Source organism: Dryobates pubescens, chromosome 8, assembly GCF_014839835.1.
Source record: "Dryobates pubescens isolate bDryPub1 chromosome 8, bDryPub1.pri, whole genome shotgun sequence".
NCBI lineage: Eukaryota > Metazoa > Chordata > Aves > Piciformes > Picidae > Dryobates > Dryobates pubescens.
Window position 1 is genome coordinate 13,804,761 of NC_071619.1, and position 16,817 is coordinate 13,821,577.

At 40.3% G+C, this 16,817-nt stretch overlaps 1 protein-coding gene across 4 annotated transcripts in view; it reads left to right on the plus strand.

Moving 5' to 3' along the window:
• The first annotated feature begins 263 nt into the window (after positions 1-263).
• KNDC1 (kinase non-catalytic C-lobe domain containing 1) overlaps positions 264-16,817 on the plus strand; it is a 56,963-nt gene continuing 40,409 nt past the window's right edge. For 3 of the 4 annotated variants that reach the window (XM_009908090.2, XM_054163400.1, XM_054163402.1), the window contains exons 1-3: positions 264-677; positions 3,105-3,303; positions 6,580-6,638. In XM_009908090.2, the coding sequence (XP_009906392.2) occupies positions 573-677; positions 3,105-3,303; positions 6,580-6,638 (363 nt within the window). In that variant the 5' untranslated portion in view covers positions 264-572. The remainder of the gene's footprint in view (positions 678-3,104; positions 3,304-6,579; positions 6,639-16,817) is intronic. The other variant, XM_054163401.1, reaches the window with a different exon arrangement.

The following is a 16,817-nucleotide window of genomic DNA, read 5'->3' on the forward strand; positions in this document are numbered from 1 at the left end:
CCATGCTCCCACCGCACCACCCCCATTCGCCCAGTGAGCGCTGCCGAGCAGGAGACCGCCACCGGCTCCCGCGGGGCCCGGCGGTCGCAGCTGGCATTGCGGCAGCGCGCCCCTCAAGGCACACCGCCTCGCTACCGCCTTTCTGCCGGCAGTTCATCGCGGGGGGGGGACGACGGACAGGCCAGGATTCGTGCTTGCTCCCCGGTGACTCTCGGGGACGCCCCGGGGCGAGGCGGGCGACGGGGGCGGGCGCCGCCGCAGGAGGGCGGGAGCCACCGCAGTGAAGCCGCGCCGCGCAGGCGAGGCGGTGGCGGGTCGCGTTGCCATGGCAACGCTGCCCCAGCCAAGGGCTTGAGCGGCCGGCGTAGGGCCGTGGGGAGAGGTAGGGGGCGTCCCACGGCCGAGACCCGCTGGGAAGGGGAAAGGGTTAAAGTAGGGCAGACGGGCGGGCCTGCCGCCGTAGGGCAGCCCGCAGGCGGGTGTGGGAATGAGCCGCGTCGGGGGCTGAGGGCCGTGCTCTGGGCGCTTAGGGGGGCTGCGGAGGTGAAGCCTCTGTTCCCTCGCCGGGCAGAATGGAGGCTGTTAGCGCCGCAGAAGACGTGTTTTATGAGGAGGAGGAGGAGGAGGTGGTGAACTGCTACGACTTCGAGCCTCTGCCGACGCTGCTAGAGGATGAGGTGAGTGAGGCAGGTGCGGGGATGGAGCAACTGGCGCTCTTGCGCTCACCTGTGATGAGGCGGCCTTAGGGCCAGCCCGCGTCCCCCCACCCCGTGGCATCTCAATTCCTCTTGCCCGTCCTGTTGGAGGAAACCCAGGAGCTGCGCCGGGCCCCGGAGACCGCCGGTGTCCGGGAGTTCACCCGCCCAGCTGGGAGCGGCCAGGCCGCGTCAGCATAAGCGCTCTCTTTCCGTGTGTTCACGGCGAATTTCCTGCATTCTCTTGCCTAGTGAGCCTGGTTACCACGTTGAGCTTAGTCCGTCACCGTGCGCCTTCTTCAGACGACAGCAAGTCGTAGCCGTGTGTTACTGATGCAGTCAGGATGTGTCCTTGTCGCACCTAATCAAAGGGAATTTATTACATGAGCAAAAGTGTTTCCAGTGGCTGCCAGCTAGATGTTTGTGCAGCTGTTTCTTGCTGGCCTATGTAAAAAGGCCTTTTTCGCTGGGAAATGTAAAAAAAGAAAAAAAATCTAGTTAAATCTGTTTCTCCAGTTGTTGTGCTAAAATAACCTGTAGCTAAACCCAGTTCTGCCCTCATGCTTGTGTGGGTTTGTACTTGTATTTGCTCTCAGATCTTATTGCTCTTGCTCATCTTTCTTTTTATCTTTCCATGTGAAGTTTGTTTCTTACTCCCTGGTTAATGTTTGGGCAATACATTTTGGGTTGTGAGGATGTTTTAAGTAAAAGTCTTGCCAACCACATGCAAGCCACTTGCTCCCTAAAACAGACCTTGCAAATGTTCTCATCTGCTATGTTAAGAACCTAAGGTGAATCAGGATTTGGAAGTGAGTTTGAAAAGTGCCATCCAGTTTTTGTCAGTCATCTAGTGGCTCAGCAGTTTGGCTCTTCCTTCCATCATCTGTAATGTTCAGTGTAGTAGGTCCTCTCAGACTGGCCAGTTAGAAATAATGAAGAAAGGTGGCAAGGTAGTAGTGTCCTCCTTTCTACACATGAGCTTAAATATTCAGATTATTTTTTTCAGGATAGAAGGCTGATGCTCAACTCTTCTGTGTGAGGAAGGCCAGAACCTGTTTTTCTCAACTCCGCAGTGCATACTTGGATTGTGGATTTCCACCAGTCCGCTATTGTTACTAGTTATTCCAGGCACATGAATATTTTCAATATTCTTCTTGAAAGAATTGGCATTATTTGTCACCTGATGATTATAGAGAAGTTAATAAAAAAGGCGCTGCATTGAAGTGCATTCAGTGAGCTTGCTCAGGCAACCCCATCCTCCTGTACTGAGATACATAAAAATAATTGTAACTGTATTTTCATGAGCTGTAAGACTCCTCACTTTCTGTTTTGCTGATGATGACATACTTTCTTTGTAATACATTCTAAGTAATGTGCAGCTATACTTTCAATTCCAGGTATACTTACTGTCATTCAGAAATATAGTCTTTAATTACAACACATAAATGAGAAAATATTTTGTGTAATTAATAGTGGTCTAGCTTTGATGCAAACTTCTGTAGATGCTTCCACTTTTGTTAGCTTATTTTTCCTTACAGGTGGAATTGATATTTTGGTTCTACGATTTTTTTGTCATTCAAGTTCATGAAAACTTTAATTCTGTACCTAGGGGTAAAGTATTTGGTTTTTTGTTCTAAAACCCAAACATTTAAGGGCTGTCTGCTTTGATCTGAGCCTTGTTTTTGAACATCTTGGCTAGAAAAGCCGTGTCTTTTTGGAGCTAGACTCTTCATAGCCTTACTGTGATGATGAGGCCAAAGGAAGTTGACTTATAGTTTAGGACAGTAACTTAGACACAAAGTTCATGGCTGTTTTGATCACTAAGAGCTCTTGGTGTAATAGCGATGTCTAGGACAACAAAGTATTTGGTTTTAAGTCAAAGTATACAAACAGTTCTCCTATGGCTTGTTTGGCTTTTGAGTGTTTATTAAATGGTCTACAAAACTAAGCTTCACAACATCAGCATTCTTAAGACAGGGTAGTTTAGAGAGTACTTCTTCCTGTCTTACAGATGGTGGGGGAAGACTGCTGTGAAGAGAATTTTTAAATAGTTTATCCAAAGGCACCTGGGTTAAACAAAATGCTTTAACTTAGTATCTCTGCTTTTACCTCCAGATGGTCTGTTTCCATAACTTTGATGCAATGTTTATGTAACTGACAGCTCCCACATTGTCTGGTTTTGATATTGACATACTGTGATACCTTTGTTCAGGTTGTGTGTCTTAAGAGACTCATTGTGTTAAGAGCAAAGTTGTGCACTTGGCATTTCTTGGGGTGTTAATCAGTGTCCTAGAAAGTCTTAGAACTTGCTGGAAACATTACTCCTAGCCAATTGTGTCAAATGTAATCTGTGATACACAAAGTGGTGTCATGGAATCCAGGGTAATTTATGAATTCATATCTTGGCAGGAGAACGTGTCCCTTGCTGATATTTTGTCACTGCGGGATAGCTGTCTTACAGAGCAAGATATTTGGGCCATTTGCCTGGAGTGTTGCCATTCTCTGAAGAGCGTTGCCCATTCTGCAATCTTCCAGACACTCTGCATCACTCCTGACACTTTGGCTTTTAACACCAATGGCAATGTATGCTTCATGGAACAGCTCAGTGGTAAGCATTTGTGTTTCCAGGCTATTTTTATTAATTTTTTTTTATGTTTTTTAGAACTATGGAAACTTGTAGCGAAAGATTGTAGTAAAGCATATTCTATTCTTAGGACTTATAATTAAAATAAAGAGAAAACACAGTACTTGCTTAGGAAAGGGTGAGTATAGGTCTATACTCACTCTATACTGACATGCCCAATTTTGTGATTGATGAACAAAGGCTTTTATGAGTTCACTTGGAAGATTCCTCCTAATTAAGGCATACCCAGAGGAACTTAATCTGTCTCCATTTTAAACACTGTGGTTATGTATTTGTTCACCTGTGTGCACAGTTCTTTCCAAATGTAAAACATGCTCTTGATCCCTTCCAGTTCTCATTCCATGAATATGTTCTCTTTCTAGAGAAATCTGACATTCAATGTATCTTGATGAATATGGCCATAGGGAATGGGGCAATTCTAGCACATATTCACTGTTAGGAAGGAAAACTCTCTCTCTTGAGTAAATAGTTTGGGTTTTTTTAAGTCAGAATTTTTAAACTTGGTAAGTATGGTGACCGACTGAGAAATTAATATTAATGTGCTAAAAAGCAGTTTGTAGTAGCATGTAAGATCTTCAGGTGTTTTAGCAGATGAATGGGAGGATGCCTAACTTAAAAGATTATGTCTGATTTCAGCACAGACCAAAAAAGGCATATTATTGTTGCTGTTCTCTTTTCACACTGTCTTGAGTCTGTTAGGGATATTACAAAACAACAAAAACAAAAATCCCAGCTCTTACTCTATAGTCCTTTTAAAATGATGACAGCTTGTAACTAAAAGCTGTTCTGGTCCATATACCCACTGTTCAGGGCTTTTTTATGTATTCTTTGACCTAATTTCTTTTTAAATCCATGTCAGAATAAGTGTCCTTTTTTTGTGGTCAAAATCTAGATCACAGTATCTAGAAGAATGGGGATAAAGTAACTTTGCAACAGATTAGTACTTGTTGCCTTTAGAATTAAAGACATTGTTTCACATACGCAGGTAACATCATAAGATGTAATTAATAACAGTGAAAATGTATCTTCATAATTGTTGTGGTATTTGTTTTGTGCTTAAATTTCTCAAATAGATGTGAGTCAGCTTTTAGTTACGTGTCAACGTGGTAATGTGAAATCAATTAGGTTTATTTTAAGGAGCTTGTCATAAACTGAAATTATTTAAAAACAAAAAAAAAAGAGAGAGGAAAAAAAGCTGTTTATATTCATCAGGGTGTATGAAAGGCTTGTTGAAGAAAATAAATCTAGTGGATGAAAACCAACCCTCAACTAAGCTCTTTGCTTTTAGCTGGGAAAGGGGAAAAAAAAAATCAATTTCCTCTTAAATGTTTTAGTCTAATTGAATAGCTGGCAAGCAGTTGATCCAGGATTTTGCTATATTCAAGTGTTTAAGATGTGGGATAACAAATTCCTATACAAAGATTTTGTTCCCTGAAGTCATGTTAGCCTCTAAGGAAGAGACTTTTCATTAGTTTTCTTTAGAGACAGTTACATTTTTTTCTAGGAATGCGTTGTTATATATATATAGTCTATTTCCCATACACACACTCCACTGTGTGTTTGACTCTAACCCTTGTTACTATTTGGTTAAAATATAATTTGCTAGATAGGCACTTGGGGAAGTTGTCCTTTTTGTTTTCCTATGGGGTTTGCCTGTGGATTCATTCTTCTAGAAGAAAATTATGACCTCTGGAATTGCAGAGGAAATGAACAGCCTGTCGCCTCTGCTTTAGCAGCAAGTTCTGCTTCCTGCAGACTTTGTGTTGCTAAAGTGACAAACATTCAATAGGATGTTCTGCCAAGGGCTCTGATATCTTCTTGTCTCTTCAAATCAGATAAATTTCCACTGTAAATATTATATTAAAAGAATATGCTGAGCTTTACCAGTGATAAAAATTATATACTTGTACAGCCTTTAAAGTGATCTGTTGAAAGAAAGGGATGAAGTAGTGGGGAGATGAAAATAAAGAGCAGTAGTCTGGGAATGGGGGAGAGAGCGGAACAAAACATCTAGTGTCCATTACTTTCCTTCCCCTTCTGCCTCCCAAATATCAGGTTAAAACCATTGTGGGTGGTGGTGGAGAATGCAGAATTACTTGTATACCAGTCTTTTTCAGTTGGAAAGTAGAATCAGGAACATGATAAGGAACTATAAATCAGTTAGTGGCATCTGGATAGTCAGACAAGCTAGGTAGCTGCAATATATGAATATGTAAACAAGTCCCCTCTTGTCCACTCTACTATGGAACAGAGCTTAGTAAACTCACAATAAGAGCTTTGAATTTCACTTCTAAAGTACAGACACAAAAGTTCTAGTGGAGCTAAAGCTATGATGACTGCTATACCCATGAGCATACTTCTTGTGGTTTTTTTTCTTCCTGTTGAGAAAGGAAACTTACAGCCTTTGCCTGTAACTGATCTCAATCATCCATTAGCTAGAGTAGGTGAGTTGTACATGAAGAGCAGGTTTCTAGACAGACACTTTTTTTTTCCCTTCTTGCCTTTAATCCTCTTTTGTTCTTTACTGGGTGTCTGTGGCATCAGTACAGTGTGATACTGTATGTTTGGATGCAGCAGCACCAGTCTCTCTTAAGATGTTCCTTTCTTCTTTCCATCTTGTTGCTCAGAAGTGGCTGCTGCAGTTCTGTTCTCTGCTAAGCAGCACATGGGGGGAGAACATACTTCCTCAGCTCTTACCATAATTAAAATGAAGCAGAAAGGTCAAGGTTCTAAGCTGGTCTGTAGATGAGGAGGCAGTTAGCTGTTCAGGTTGATTTTACTGCTTGAGTACTTATCACTTAGCCCTGAAGTGGAAAATAGTTAATGGATGTGCCCCATGAATCAAATCAAGTTGCCACAGCTGAGCCACACCAGCCTAGGTGATAACTTGGTCCAGATATAAATGTCGGAAGGCAAGAAGTGGTTAGGCATAGTAGATGTATTTCTTTGAGGTTGTTATGTCAGCTTTGTTTCTTGATAGGGAAAGTATGGTGTCATCTTGCAGACAGTTTGAAAATAACACCTTATCTTACTTACAGTGCTAGAAACATCTGTAACAAATTATTTGAACATCAGATATAAGTGAACCAAAACACTGCTATATGCATAATTTCTTTTGCATTGGTGTGATGGTTTCAGGTGACTAGATCATTACATTTCTATAATCAAATTGGTTTGTGTTTTTTCTTTAAAGTAAGATTATTAATTTCTAATCTGGATTGTTTCCTTTTGCTTTCAAAGATGATCCAGAGGGTGCCTTTGTTCCACCAGAATTTGATATCACCGGTAACACTTTTGAGGCAAGTTCATAAATGTCTGTGAAATAGAAAGAGGTTTAATCATTTTAGTATTTCTGGCAGTAGCAAGTGCTCAGCATTCTCAGTGTATAATTTTAACACATTTAAGGATTGTGAATAATAAATTGTGCTATGTAGTATGTTTTGTGGAAGTACAAAGTAAACTTAGAATGCTGTATTAATTTTCTGTATAGACATTTGTTCATTAACTGTTAAGATGTGAGAATCTATTTTGGTTGAATAATGTGTTGCTCTAAACCACAGCTGGTCTATATTACATTCACTGGTTACATTTGCTTGTTTGGGGACTAGCCATGAACTTTTATGACTAAATATAAAATGTGTTTGCCATCCTCTTCAATAAAATAATTCATGGAAGGATAATCAGCAATTTTATCTTTGATTTAATGAAGAAACAAATGACTGTCTGTTGCTCTGCAGTGCACAAATGCTCTGCATTGTTAAATTAAATTAGATTTAAATTGTTTATACTAATTCATTAGCCTCCCAAGTCAACCATCTCATTGCATGCTGCAGGAGTGCTTGCTTGCTTAATATCCTTTTTTTAATACAGTATTTTTTCTGGCATTTATTCTTAGATAATCCAAATGCTTTCATTAGCAACATGTTCTATTCAAGGTGTATATAAAAACATATTCTATTTCTCCATAGTTCAAATACCTTTTACTTTTTGTAGTTGTATCCTTCATAGTCATGTTTAGAGTCCTCTGTATTTCCTTGGAGCAGGGTAAGGAGGTGGGAAGAGAAGGGTAAGTGAATCTTGGTAGTGTGTAATATGAGTAAGATGAGAGTAAGGCAGGGAGGGTGGTATTATAGAATATGAAATAGTAAAGTCTTTGAAGGTTAGAGATGCAGCGTTTCTCCCTCTTGCTACACTTTGTTGATGTAGTTACATAGCCCAACAGAGCTCCAGTGATTTTGTGCTCACTCTCCTTCTCACCCCTAGGCTGTTCTTTTTGGGAGTCTGTCTGGGGGCTGGGGGCCATTGTGGAGTGGTTAGGACGTGGCCAATATTGCACATGAACGTGGCAACTGTATTAGTAGTCTTTATACTCAAACAGCATAAAGTCATCCAAAGATGACTATTTTTTGTTTCTTTTTATTGTACTTCAGAAGTTGGACTTAAGATTTTACACAAGTATATTCTCCACACCTTGCCCCTTAAAAAGCCTCCAGGACTTGACACAAACACTTATAAGAATAGTGGAATTATTTGCTCCTCTGTCAAATTTACATTTCCCCTCGATCCTTTCTCCTGCTGTAGGAGGTGGTGAACTGTTACACACATAGCAAATAAATACACTGAAAGAGGTTTGAAGACCAAGGAGATAGGACAAAGTGAAATGAGGTTTTGAGAAGACTGTCCTTTTACCAGAACTTACAGGCCTGCTGAGGCCCAGTGACTCTCCAATACCAAGGACAGCTCAGACAACAATTACACAGTCAGTGAAAGCTGTTTGAGTCAGGAGAGACTCTGAACATTGACTCTTTTTTTTGTAAAGGTCAATGAAGATACATGAAGCAGGTACACATTAGTGTATAAGGAAGTCAACATCCTCTGCCTTATCTGTTGTGGAGTAAGGCTTGGGTGCACTGTTTTCTGTCTGTTTATCTAGCAAGTTGGGGAGCCTTGCAAAGCAGGGAGAGCAGTGTCCTGTTACTTGAGCTCTTTCTCATTGACCTAGGGCAAATGCACAAGACTGAAAAGCTAGGGCTTTCCCCTTTGAGGCAGAAGTATATTGGTTTACTCAGGCATTTCACAGGAACACAGGATGTTAGGAGTTGGAGGTGACCTCTGAAGATCATTGAGTCCAACCACCTTGCCAGAGCAGGACCATACAATCTAGTGCAGGTCACACAGGAGCACATCCAGACGGGTCTTGAAAGTCTCCAGAGAAGACGACTCCACAGCACCTCTGGGGAGCCTGTTCCAGTGCTCTGTAAAACACTTTACTTCCAGTAAAGTTCTTCCTCCTGTTGAGGTGGAACTTCCTGTGCTGTAGTTTACATCCATTGCCCTTGTCCTGTCACAGGGCACAAGTGAGAAGAGGCTGTCCCTTCCTTTTTGACACCCAGCATGCATATATTTATAAGCATTTATTAAATCCCCTCTGTCTTCTCTCCAGACTAAACAGCACCAGGTCTCTCAGCCTTTCCTTATAAGGCATGTGCTGCAGTCCCTTAATCATCCTTGTAGCCCTCTTGAACTGGGGAGTCTGGATGCAGTATTCCAGGTGAGGTCTCACTAGGGCAGCGTAGAGGGGGACACACTTGGTGTGTCTGCTGGACACACTTCTCTTAATGCACGCCAGGATACTATTGACCATCTTCGCCACAAGGGCACATTGTGTGCATTTTGTCAGACAGCTATGGGATCCTGAGAATTTGTGGAACTTTCAAAAGGTTTTTCTCAAATCACTTGTAGGATTTGGTTGAATTTAAAGTACTTCAGTACCAGATCAAATTCTGTTGTGGATTCCACACTGACCTTGGCTTGCTTTTGGTTTTGTAGCTTCTAGGACCTTCAGTGGGTTAATTCTTATGCACCTGTTACAAAGCTTTTATAACGCTGTAGTCTTTCCATGCTGTTTCCTTCTTGGTGCCAATATTTCAAGTTCTTCTCTTTTAAAGATATTGATACTCTTGTCTATATCCCTAGCTGTAACCTCCTACTATGTAACAGAAAAATAGCACTTGTTTATATACCTCTCTGAGGAAACCCTGGTCCCTTGTCCTTACTCATCATTATAAGATTATTTATACTACAGCAATAAGATGCCCTTTTTACAGGTGCATGAAATCTGCATTACTACGTTCTCCTTCCTTTGTAGTGACCTTGCTTAGTTGCTCTTTGTTGCAGGGGTGTTTTTGCAGCTACTTCGTAGGCTTTGTTGAGAACAACAGAAAGCAGTGTTTGTATTGGAAACTGTTCAATTTCAATGTAAAGGAAAAAAAAATAGCATTGAAACTGGTAATGTTCAGAATGATCTTTGATAGCTGCTACTCCAGTGCCAAAACTCCGCTAATTTAAAATACCTATTTGAGGCAGAGGTTTCTCTTGATTTGAGCATGACTTGTTTTGTGGCTTCTGAAATGGAAGTATACAGTGAGATTTGTGTAGCTACTGGATGACTTCTTCCTCTTCAAGCTCTTTTTTAAAAAAAAAAAAAATCCCTCAAAGCTACAGTTATTTCAACAAGAGTTGTTTTGTTTCCTGCTTGGTGAATTACTGATCCAGATCTCTAATGGAGTTGTGACTCCAGCCTAATTAGTTACTAAACTTAGCTGGCACTCACAAGCACACAAGGGTAATAGACACAGGAAACAAATTGAAATGTGTTACTGTCTTTGTGTCTGAAACAACACCATTAAAAATGTCCATTTCGAGTTGGGATCTCAAATAACCAGAGATCTAAAGCTTCATCCAAATGATAGAGCACAGGATTGAAGTAACTGATTTCACATAGTCTTATACTTGTGCCCTGTTTCCTGACTCACTCCCCATTTGTAAAGTTGGAATAAAAATACTAACTTCAGTTACTCTTGAGAGTGGGAAGGTTAAAATCTAGCTCTTCAGGGAGCTCTCAGCTTCAGTATCAGGTGTAGAATAGATTTTTTTGGAGAGAGACGCTAGGAAGGAAGTAGCCCTGAAAGAGTCTTTTGATGCCAATGGTAAAATGTGACAGAGCTTTCCAACTGGTGACTTCCTTAGTGTTGCCACAGTTCCAACCCATAGGGCTGGAGGAAGGTTTGCAGCTCCTGAGAGTCTGGAGACCTTGAAATGACCGTGTTGCTAAGCAGTTAGAGCAGCATTTAATAGGGTAGTTCTGTTGTGTCCTCCTTTTCCTGGTATAAGCATTGTCACAGCGCAACGTCAGAAGAGACAGCCAAGCAGATAGCACTGGTCTCTAGGACATGACTGGACTAAAGTAGAGACCCTTCTGAGTATCAGTTCATGTTGTTGTTCTGTTTTGGGGTGTTTTTTTTCCCCCTCTAACTTTGCTATCTCCTTACAGTCTTGTATTACCCTTGTGTCCTAGTGAACTGTTAAGGGCTGGTGCTGCAAATAAAGGGAAACAGGAGAGAAACTTCAAACTTATGATCCATGCTGTAACTTAACCTTTTCTTTGTGAAAATGTTTCCCATTTCATTTTCTTGCCCTGGGAAATACAGTGCTGGACTTGTGAAATTTGACCAGTGTGAGGCACAACTGCAATAGTTAAATATTGGTGAGTTCATTAATAAGCCTTATTTCTGTTACTACAATACAAATTTGCCTCAGGTTAGAAACAGGCTGTCTCAAACCAGTTTCAAATAGCTATTTGTCTGCATCATAAAACTGCCATTGAGTTTAACACAGAGCTTCATTGATGAAGAACCCCACATTTTTAAGATATGAACTTTCAGTGAGATGAAGGACTGATGTCTGCCATGTGTGAATTTGCATTTATAATCTTTTAATAATGTGGCTATTGATTTTTGCTTGTTCTAGTGAATGTCTGTAACAGTGAAATGGCAGTCATCTGCCCCTTTTTCTTTTTTTTATTAATATCTAAAGCAGCCTGGAAGAATTTTTCTGTTTAATGACTTCTGGCATTATTTAGAGAGGGTAAAGTGGAGTAGTTTAGAAAACTCACTATGCAGTAAGATTAAATGAAATAAATAAACATAAAATAACTGAAAAATACAGGATTACCAGGTTGGAAGAGACCTTCGAGATCATCAAGTCCAACCTATCATCCAACACCATCTAATCAACTAAACCATGGCACTAAGTACCTCATCCAATCTCTTTTTAAACACTTCCAGAAATGGTGACTCCACCACCTCCCTGGGCAGCCCATTTCAATGGCCAATCACTCTTTCTGTGAAGAATTTCTTCCTAACATCCAGCTTAAACCTCCCCTGGCACAGCTTGAGGCACTGTCCTCTTGTTCTGTCACAGGTTGCCTGGGAGAAGACCCAACCCCCACCTGGCTACAACCTCTCTTCAGGTAGTTGTAGGTGGCAATAAGGTCTCTCCTGAGCCTCCTCCTCTCTAGGCTAAGCAGCCCCAGCTCCCTCAGCCTCTCTTCATAGGGCTCGTGCTCCAAACCCCTCACCAGCTTTGTTGCCCTTCCCTGGACACGTTCCAGCAAGTCAACATCTTTCCTAAACTGAGGGGCCCAGAACTGGACATGATACTCAAGGTGTGGCCTAACCAGTGCTGAGTACAGGGGCAGAATGACTTCCTGCTGGCCACACTATTTCTGATGCAGGCCAGGATGCCCTGGGCACACTGCAGGCTCATGTTCAGCCTACTGTCAACCAGCACCCCCAGGTTCCTTTCTGCCTGGCTGCTCTCCAGCCACTCTGTCCCCAGCCTGTAGCACTGCATGGTGGTGTTGTGGCCTTTGTGTAGAACCTGGCACTTAGATGTGTTACATCTCATGCCGTTGGACTCTTCCCCTCTGCCCAGCCTGTCGAGGTCCCTCTGCAGGGCTCTCCTACCCTCTAACAGATCAACACCTGCCCCCAGCTCATGTCGTCTGCAAATTTGCTGATGATGGACTCAATCCTCTCATCCAGATCCTCAATAAAGATATTGAACAGGATAAAAAAAGTAACATGGAGTTGAAATAAAAGAACTGAAAAAGTGATACACAGTTGAATACTACCTTGAAGGGAAGGGGGAAATACGTGGTAGAGAATGAGAAGACACTGAAGTTCACACTGCTGTTTTGTCATCTAGAACTTGTTCTTATTTTTTTACAATCATGATAGGAGTGGAGTTTGCTGATCTCTCACCCGGGAGAGAATCTGAACTAGAAAAGGCTGAACACTGTCTGTCTCTTTGCTAGGATATGACAGCTGTCAACTTGCAGTTCTCAGTGGGTTACAGCTGATATATATTGTATAAAAAAAAAAAAAAAAGTCCAAGTGTTTCAAGAACCTTGAAAACTGTTTTACATAAAATGGTGTAACTAGTGCAAAGAGAAAAGCTAAAATGTAGTACTTGGGTTTTTAAAGTTAAATAGCTAAGATTCATATGGCATATTCCTATGAAATCTGGTAAGACAGTTGGATTGATATACTGTATACATACAGTTATTTTATATGCATACAAATGCATGGATTGAAAAGCCAAATGAAACCTACTGTTAAAGGGAATAAAAAAAAAAGAAAGGTTCAGGGTGTGTATATATATAGTTTGGTCCTACTGAAGAAAACTAATCCGATGGTTTGATACTGCAGTGGTTCTCAATAGCTGATCATGACTGAGCTCAGGTCTCAGCTGTTGGTCCATCTCTAAATATGAAAGCCTTCATCTTTCTCCCAAATCAAAACAACAGAAAGTATAAAGGAAATCTTGCCTTTGTCACTTCCCTAGTCTTTTAAAGCAGTAGCTTTGAATGCTGTGAGGTTATCTTTACTGTTCTATTCTTTCGGTAGCTCTCAGTGCAGGAGGGAAAAAAGAAAACTTTTTGCTTGTTCTCCTAGAGGGGTTTGTGATTTTGTTTTTTATCTGATGGGGGAAATAAGTCTTTTGAAACACCTAGTGCCTTTTTTTGCTTGAGCTCTGTTTCCCTTAATTTCATGTAGCCTCCTCTTGAGACTAATTCTATCTAACAGCAGTAAGGCTTGTCATCAGAAAATGATAAGTTATCTCCTAGTGTAGTTGAAGCCATCCTTATTCAAACCTGTCTTTTCCTTCAGTGACAAAAATAATTTACTTTTGTTTGATTACCTGTGCTTCTACTGTGCTATAGAAGCAGAGATCGAATTCTCCTGCTCTTGCTTCTACATCATTGGCCCAAATTGAGGTTCTATTCAGGAACTTAGTCCTGAGCAAGTTGCTTTATACAAGAGAGCGGAGCGGGTGGGGGAGGAGAGGGGAGAAGAAGACCCAAAAAACCCTGAAACAAACTAAATAAAAAACCCAGTAGCACCCTTCAGTTGCTTATATAAAGAGCTAACCAAACAAAGTAGGCTGAGTTGTTTTCTTTTTTTACAGCAGTCTTTTTCCCTTTTTGTGTTTTCCTGTTGTTTAATGTATAGAATATCTTGAAGTTTATAAATTGATTACCTCAAAAACCTATAGCTTGTGGCTTAGTTCTGAAGTTAGGCTTGCAAAGTTGTCATATTGGTCTTTTCTAGCTGGGTTTTTGAGCATATTGCTAATATTTTTACAGTTCTGCCTCTAAATATGAAATACAGCTTCTCAGAGAGTTACTTCTCTTTTATCTTGAATAGTCTGTCTTTTAGGCAGAAAAATGCCCTCAGAAGGAATTACTGACGGCACAGGTTACCCCCTCAATGAAAACACAGAACATTTTAGTTTTTTCCTTAGTGAGCTCTTAGGTTCTTATAAGAAAGCGTTATTAAACCTCACATAAATGTTTTCCTTGAAATTGAGAAAGATTGTCCTCTGATGTAGAAAAGCATTTTTCATGTCAGCTTATTTGAGGATTTTGGTTTCATGAGGGGAAGATAGGGATTGAGTAGAGGACTTGGTTTTATGTTGTAGGATAGTTGGCTCTTCTGACAGTTGCAGTTTACTTCAACACAGCCTGATGAGCTGTGTTGGATAAGCTTGCAGATAATTCCCATCATGAGCGAAAAATCTATGTCAAAGAGGACAGGTAGTTCTCCCCTGTTGTGCTTATGCAGTGGCATAAAATACCAGGCTCCTGAAAAATATGCAAATGTTTTGGATCGGTCACTTATCTTCATCCTCTTACACGTAAATTTTTCTCGTTGGAATCGATACTTTCTCAGCTTTCTCAGTTGTCTTCCTTAGTCTTGGTAGAATTATCTTGCCACTTTCTGGTGCTAACTATTCAAACTCGTTTCTTTGGTGAACTAACTATTATGCTGGCCTTATTGGCAAAACTTAATTCTTTATTGCACTCTTCACTTATTTCCACAATTTACTCTTTAGAATGCCAAAAATGCTTTTGAAATGCAACCCTGAACCCTTAAAGCAAAATGAAAAGCTCCAGCAAAATTATTCCTTGTCATTACTCAACATTAATAGATTTTTCTTTCATTAATTTCATGTTTATTTCACATGGATATTCAGGTCTCTAAAAAGTCCATTATCATTGCTAGACTGGATCTGGAGACTTCATACTCCCTGGAACAATGACAAACAATTCATTGTATGAACTGAAAATAGAGCTGTTTTGCCAGAGCATGAGAACATTCATAACTACCACCTTCTCTTTGCAAAGTTTAGGAACTGACTGACACTGAAGTAGGTGGCAAGATGGACAATGTCCTAATGTCTAGCTTAAAATTTTGAGACTAGTTCAGTTTTCACTATGAATTAGATGGTCATAGAGTTATCTTACTTGTCTTGCTTGAGGCTTCAGGATTATGACAAAAATGATTGTCACACACATCATTCTCCTCAGTTACAGCATCAAAAAAACCCAACCAACAAACAAAATAACCACACAAACAACAAAAACCCACCATAAAAACCCATTAAAAAAAGGTAAAGCAGCAAATATTTTGCGTATCAGAATCCTGATGTCACTGATTCCTGGCATGGTAAAAGAATGGAGATAAGTTTATTTGCCCATAGTATTCTTAACTGGAAGTGCTACACTTCAGTTTTATAGCTTCAAAATGTGGAATAAGCATCCCCCCAATACAGGATTATGCAAATTCATAATTTAACTCAAAGATTGACAGACTTTACCTGTAGGCACCTTCTTTAGGCTTAAGATTTTAAACAAATAGCTTTAATAACTACAAATAACATTAAGATTTGTTCATTGTACAGCAAATACAATATTTATAGAGTTGAGAGAAGACAGAGCTGGTCTGCTCAGCATGCTAATAACTTCTTTCTAGATTTCCTTGTTTCTATGCCTACAGGGAATAAATTCTGTTAGTTTAATTAAGTGATAAATGAATTACCTATGGCAGGTTACCTAAAAGTAAAGAGGTTAATGGCTGATAAAGCATAAGGAAAATTGTGACACATGAAATTCAGTTTCTGAGGGAATTTTTGAAAAATTGCCTTGCTGAAGAAGCTTTACAGATGTGCAACTTTTGCTATCTAACCTGTGAGATTTCCAGCAGTTCTATTGCAAAGTACTTCCTTACCTGTCATAATTACATTTCTTCAGTCAGTTGGTGTGCTATCCAGTAGTATTGGGGTGCTGATTTTTGAGTGAGCCTGAAAATGGGATGAAAGTGTAAGAAACCTGGTCTTAATTTGTGTCCTTACCCTGCAAGTGCATGAGTAATTTCATGCACATAGCCTGGTTCACATTGAGTCAAGCTGCTGTGTACATTCATCTTTGCATTACTCCTTAATGTGAAATGAATGTTAACAGAGATGGCTGCCAGTGGCTCAAGCTACATCTCAGTCTTCACTACAATAGTTAACAGCTTCTTGAAACTATACTGAGTTCTAGTTGAAAAAAATATATTTTTTTTTTTACCTTTTTCTCTGTGTGCAGCTCTGAATTGACAATATTGCAATTCAAATTAATGAATGGTTTAAATGGTGATAGCTTAGGCTGAACAGCCATTGCCTGTGTTTTACATAGCCATACGGAACCCAAAACATATGGCTGTTAAAATAGTGTTTGCAGGTAGCTGGGTGAACTGCTCTAAACATATTGTATATTTTTTCTTTGGAACAAATAGGGATGTCCTATCATAGAAGGTCTCAGTTAAAAAGAAAGAGTTGAATAGTTTTGTATGCAGAAGCTTAAGGAGGTGATAAGAAATAAGTCAAAAAATATGCACAAAGCTTACAAAAGTCTGAAAAAGCAGAACCCATTTTTCCAAATCAGTCAAAACACAGAAATGCTGCCCAAGGTCTGCAATGACTGCAGATGATCAAGATGCAAAAGAATTTTTCAGAGAAAGTTATAGAAGACAAACAGTGCTAATATTTTTCGTCTTGTAGGGCCTTCAGGAGGTTCTTTCATTGCAACTATTCCTTATGGGGAGTCACCAAAAATTTGACTCAAATAAGAGTGTCAGAGCAGACTAGTGACCAAGAAGATGAAATTAGCAGTAAAGTAAATTTCCAGGAGCAGATGGTGAAACAGCATTCATAAAAGAAGCAATTACTTAGAGTAATGGTCTTTAGCCTGGAAGAGAATGCCCTGAGGGAGAAATTATGCTGGAAATCTGTGAAGTATGCCATGATTGGAG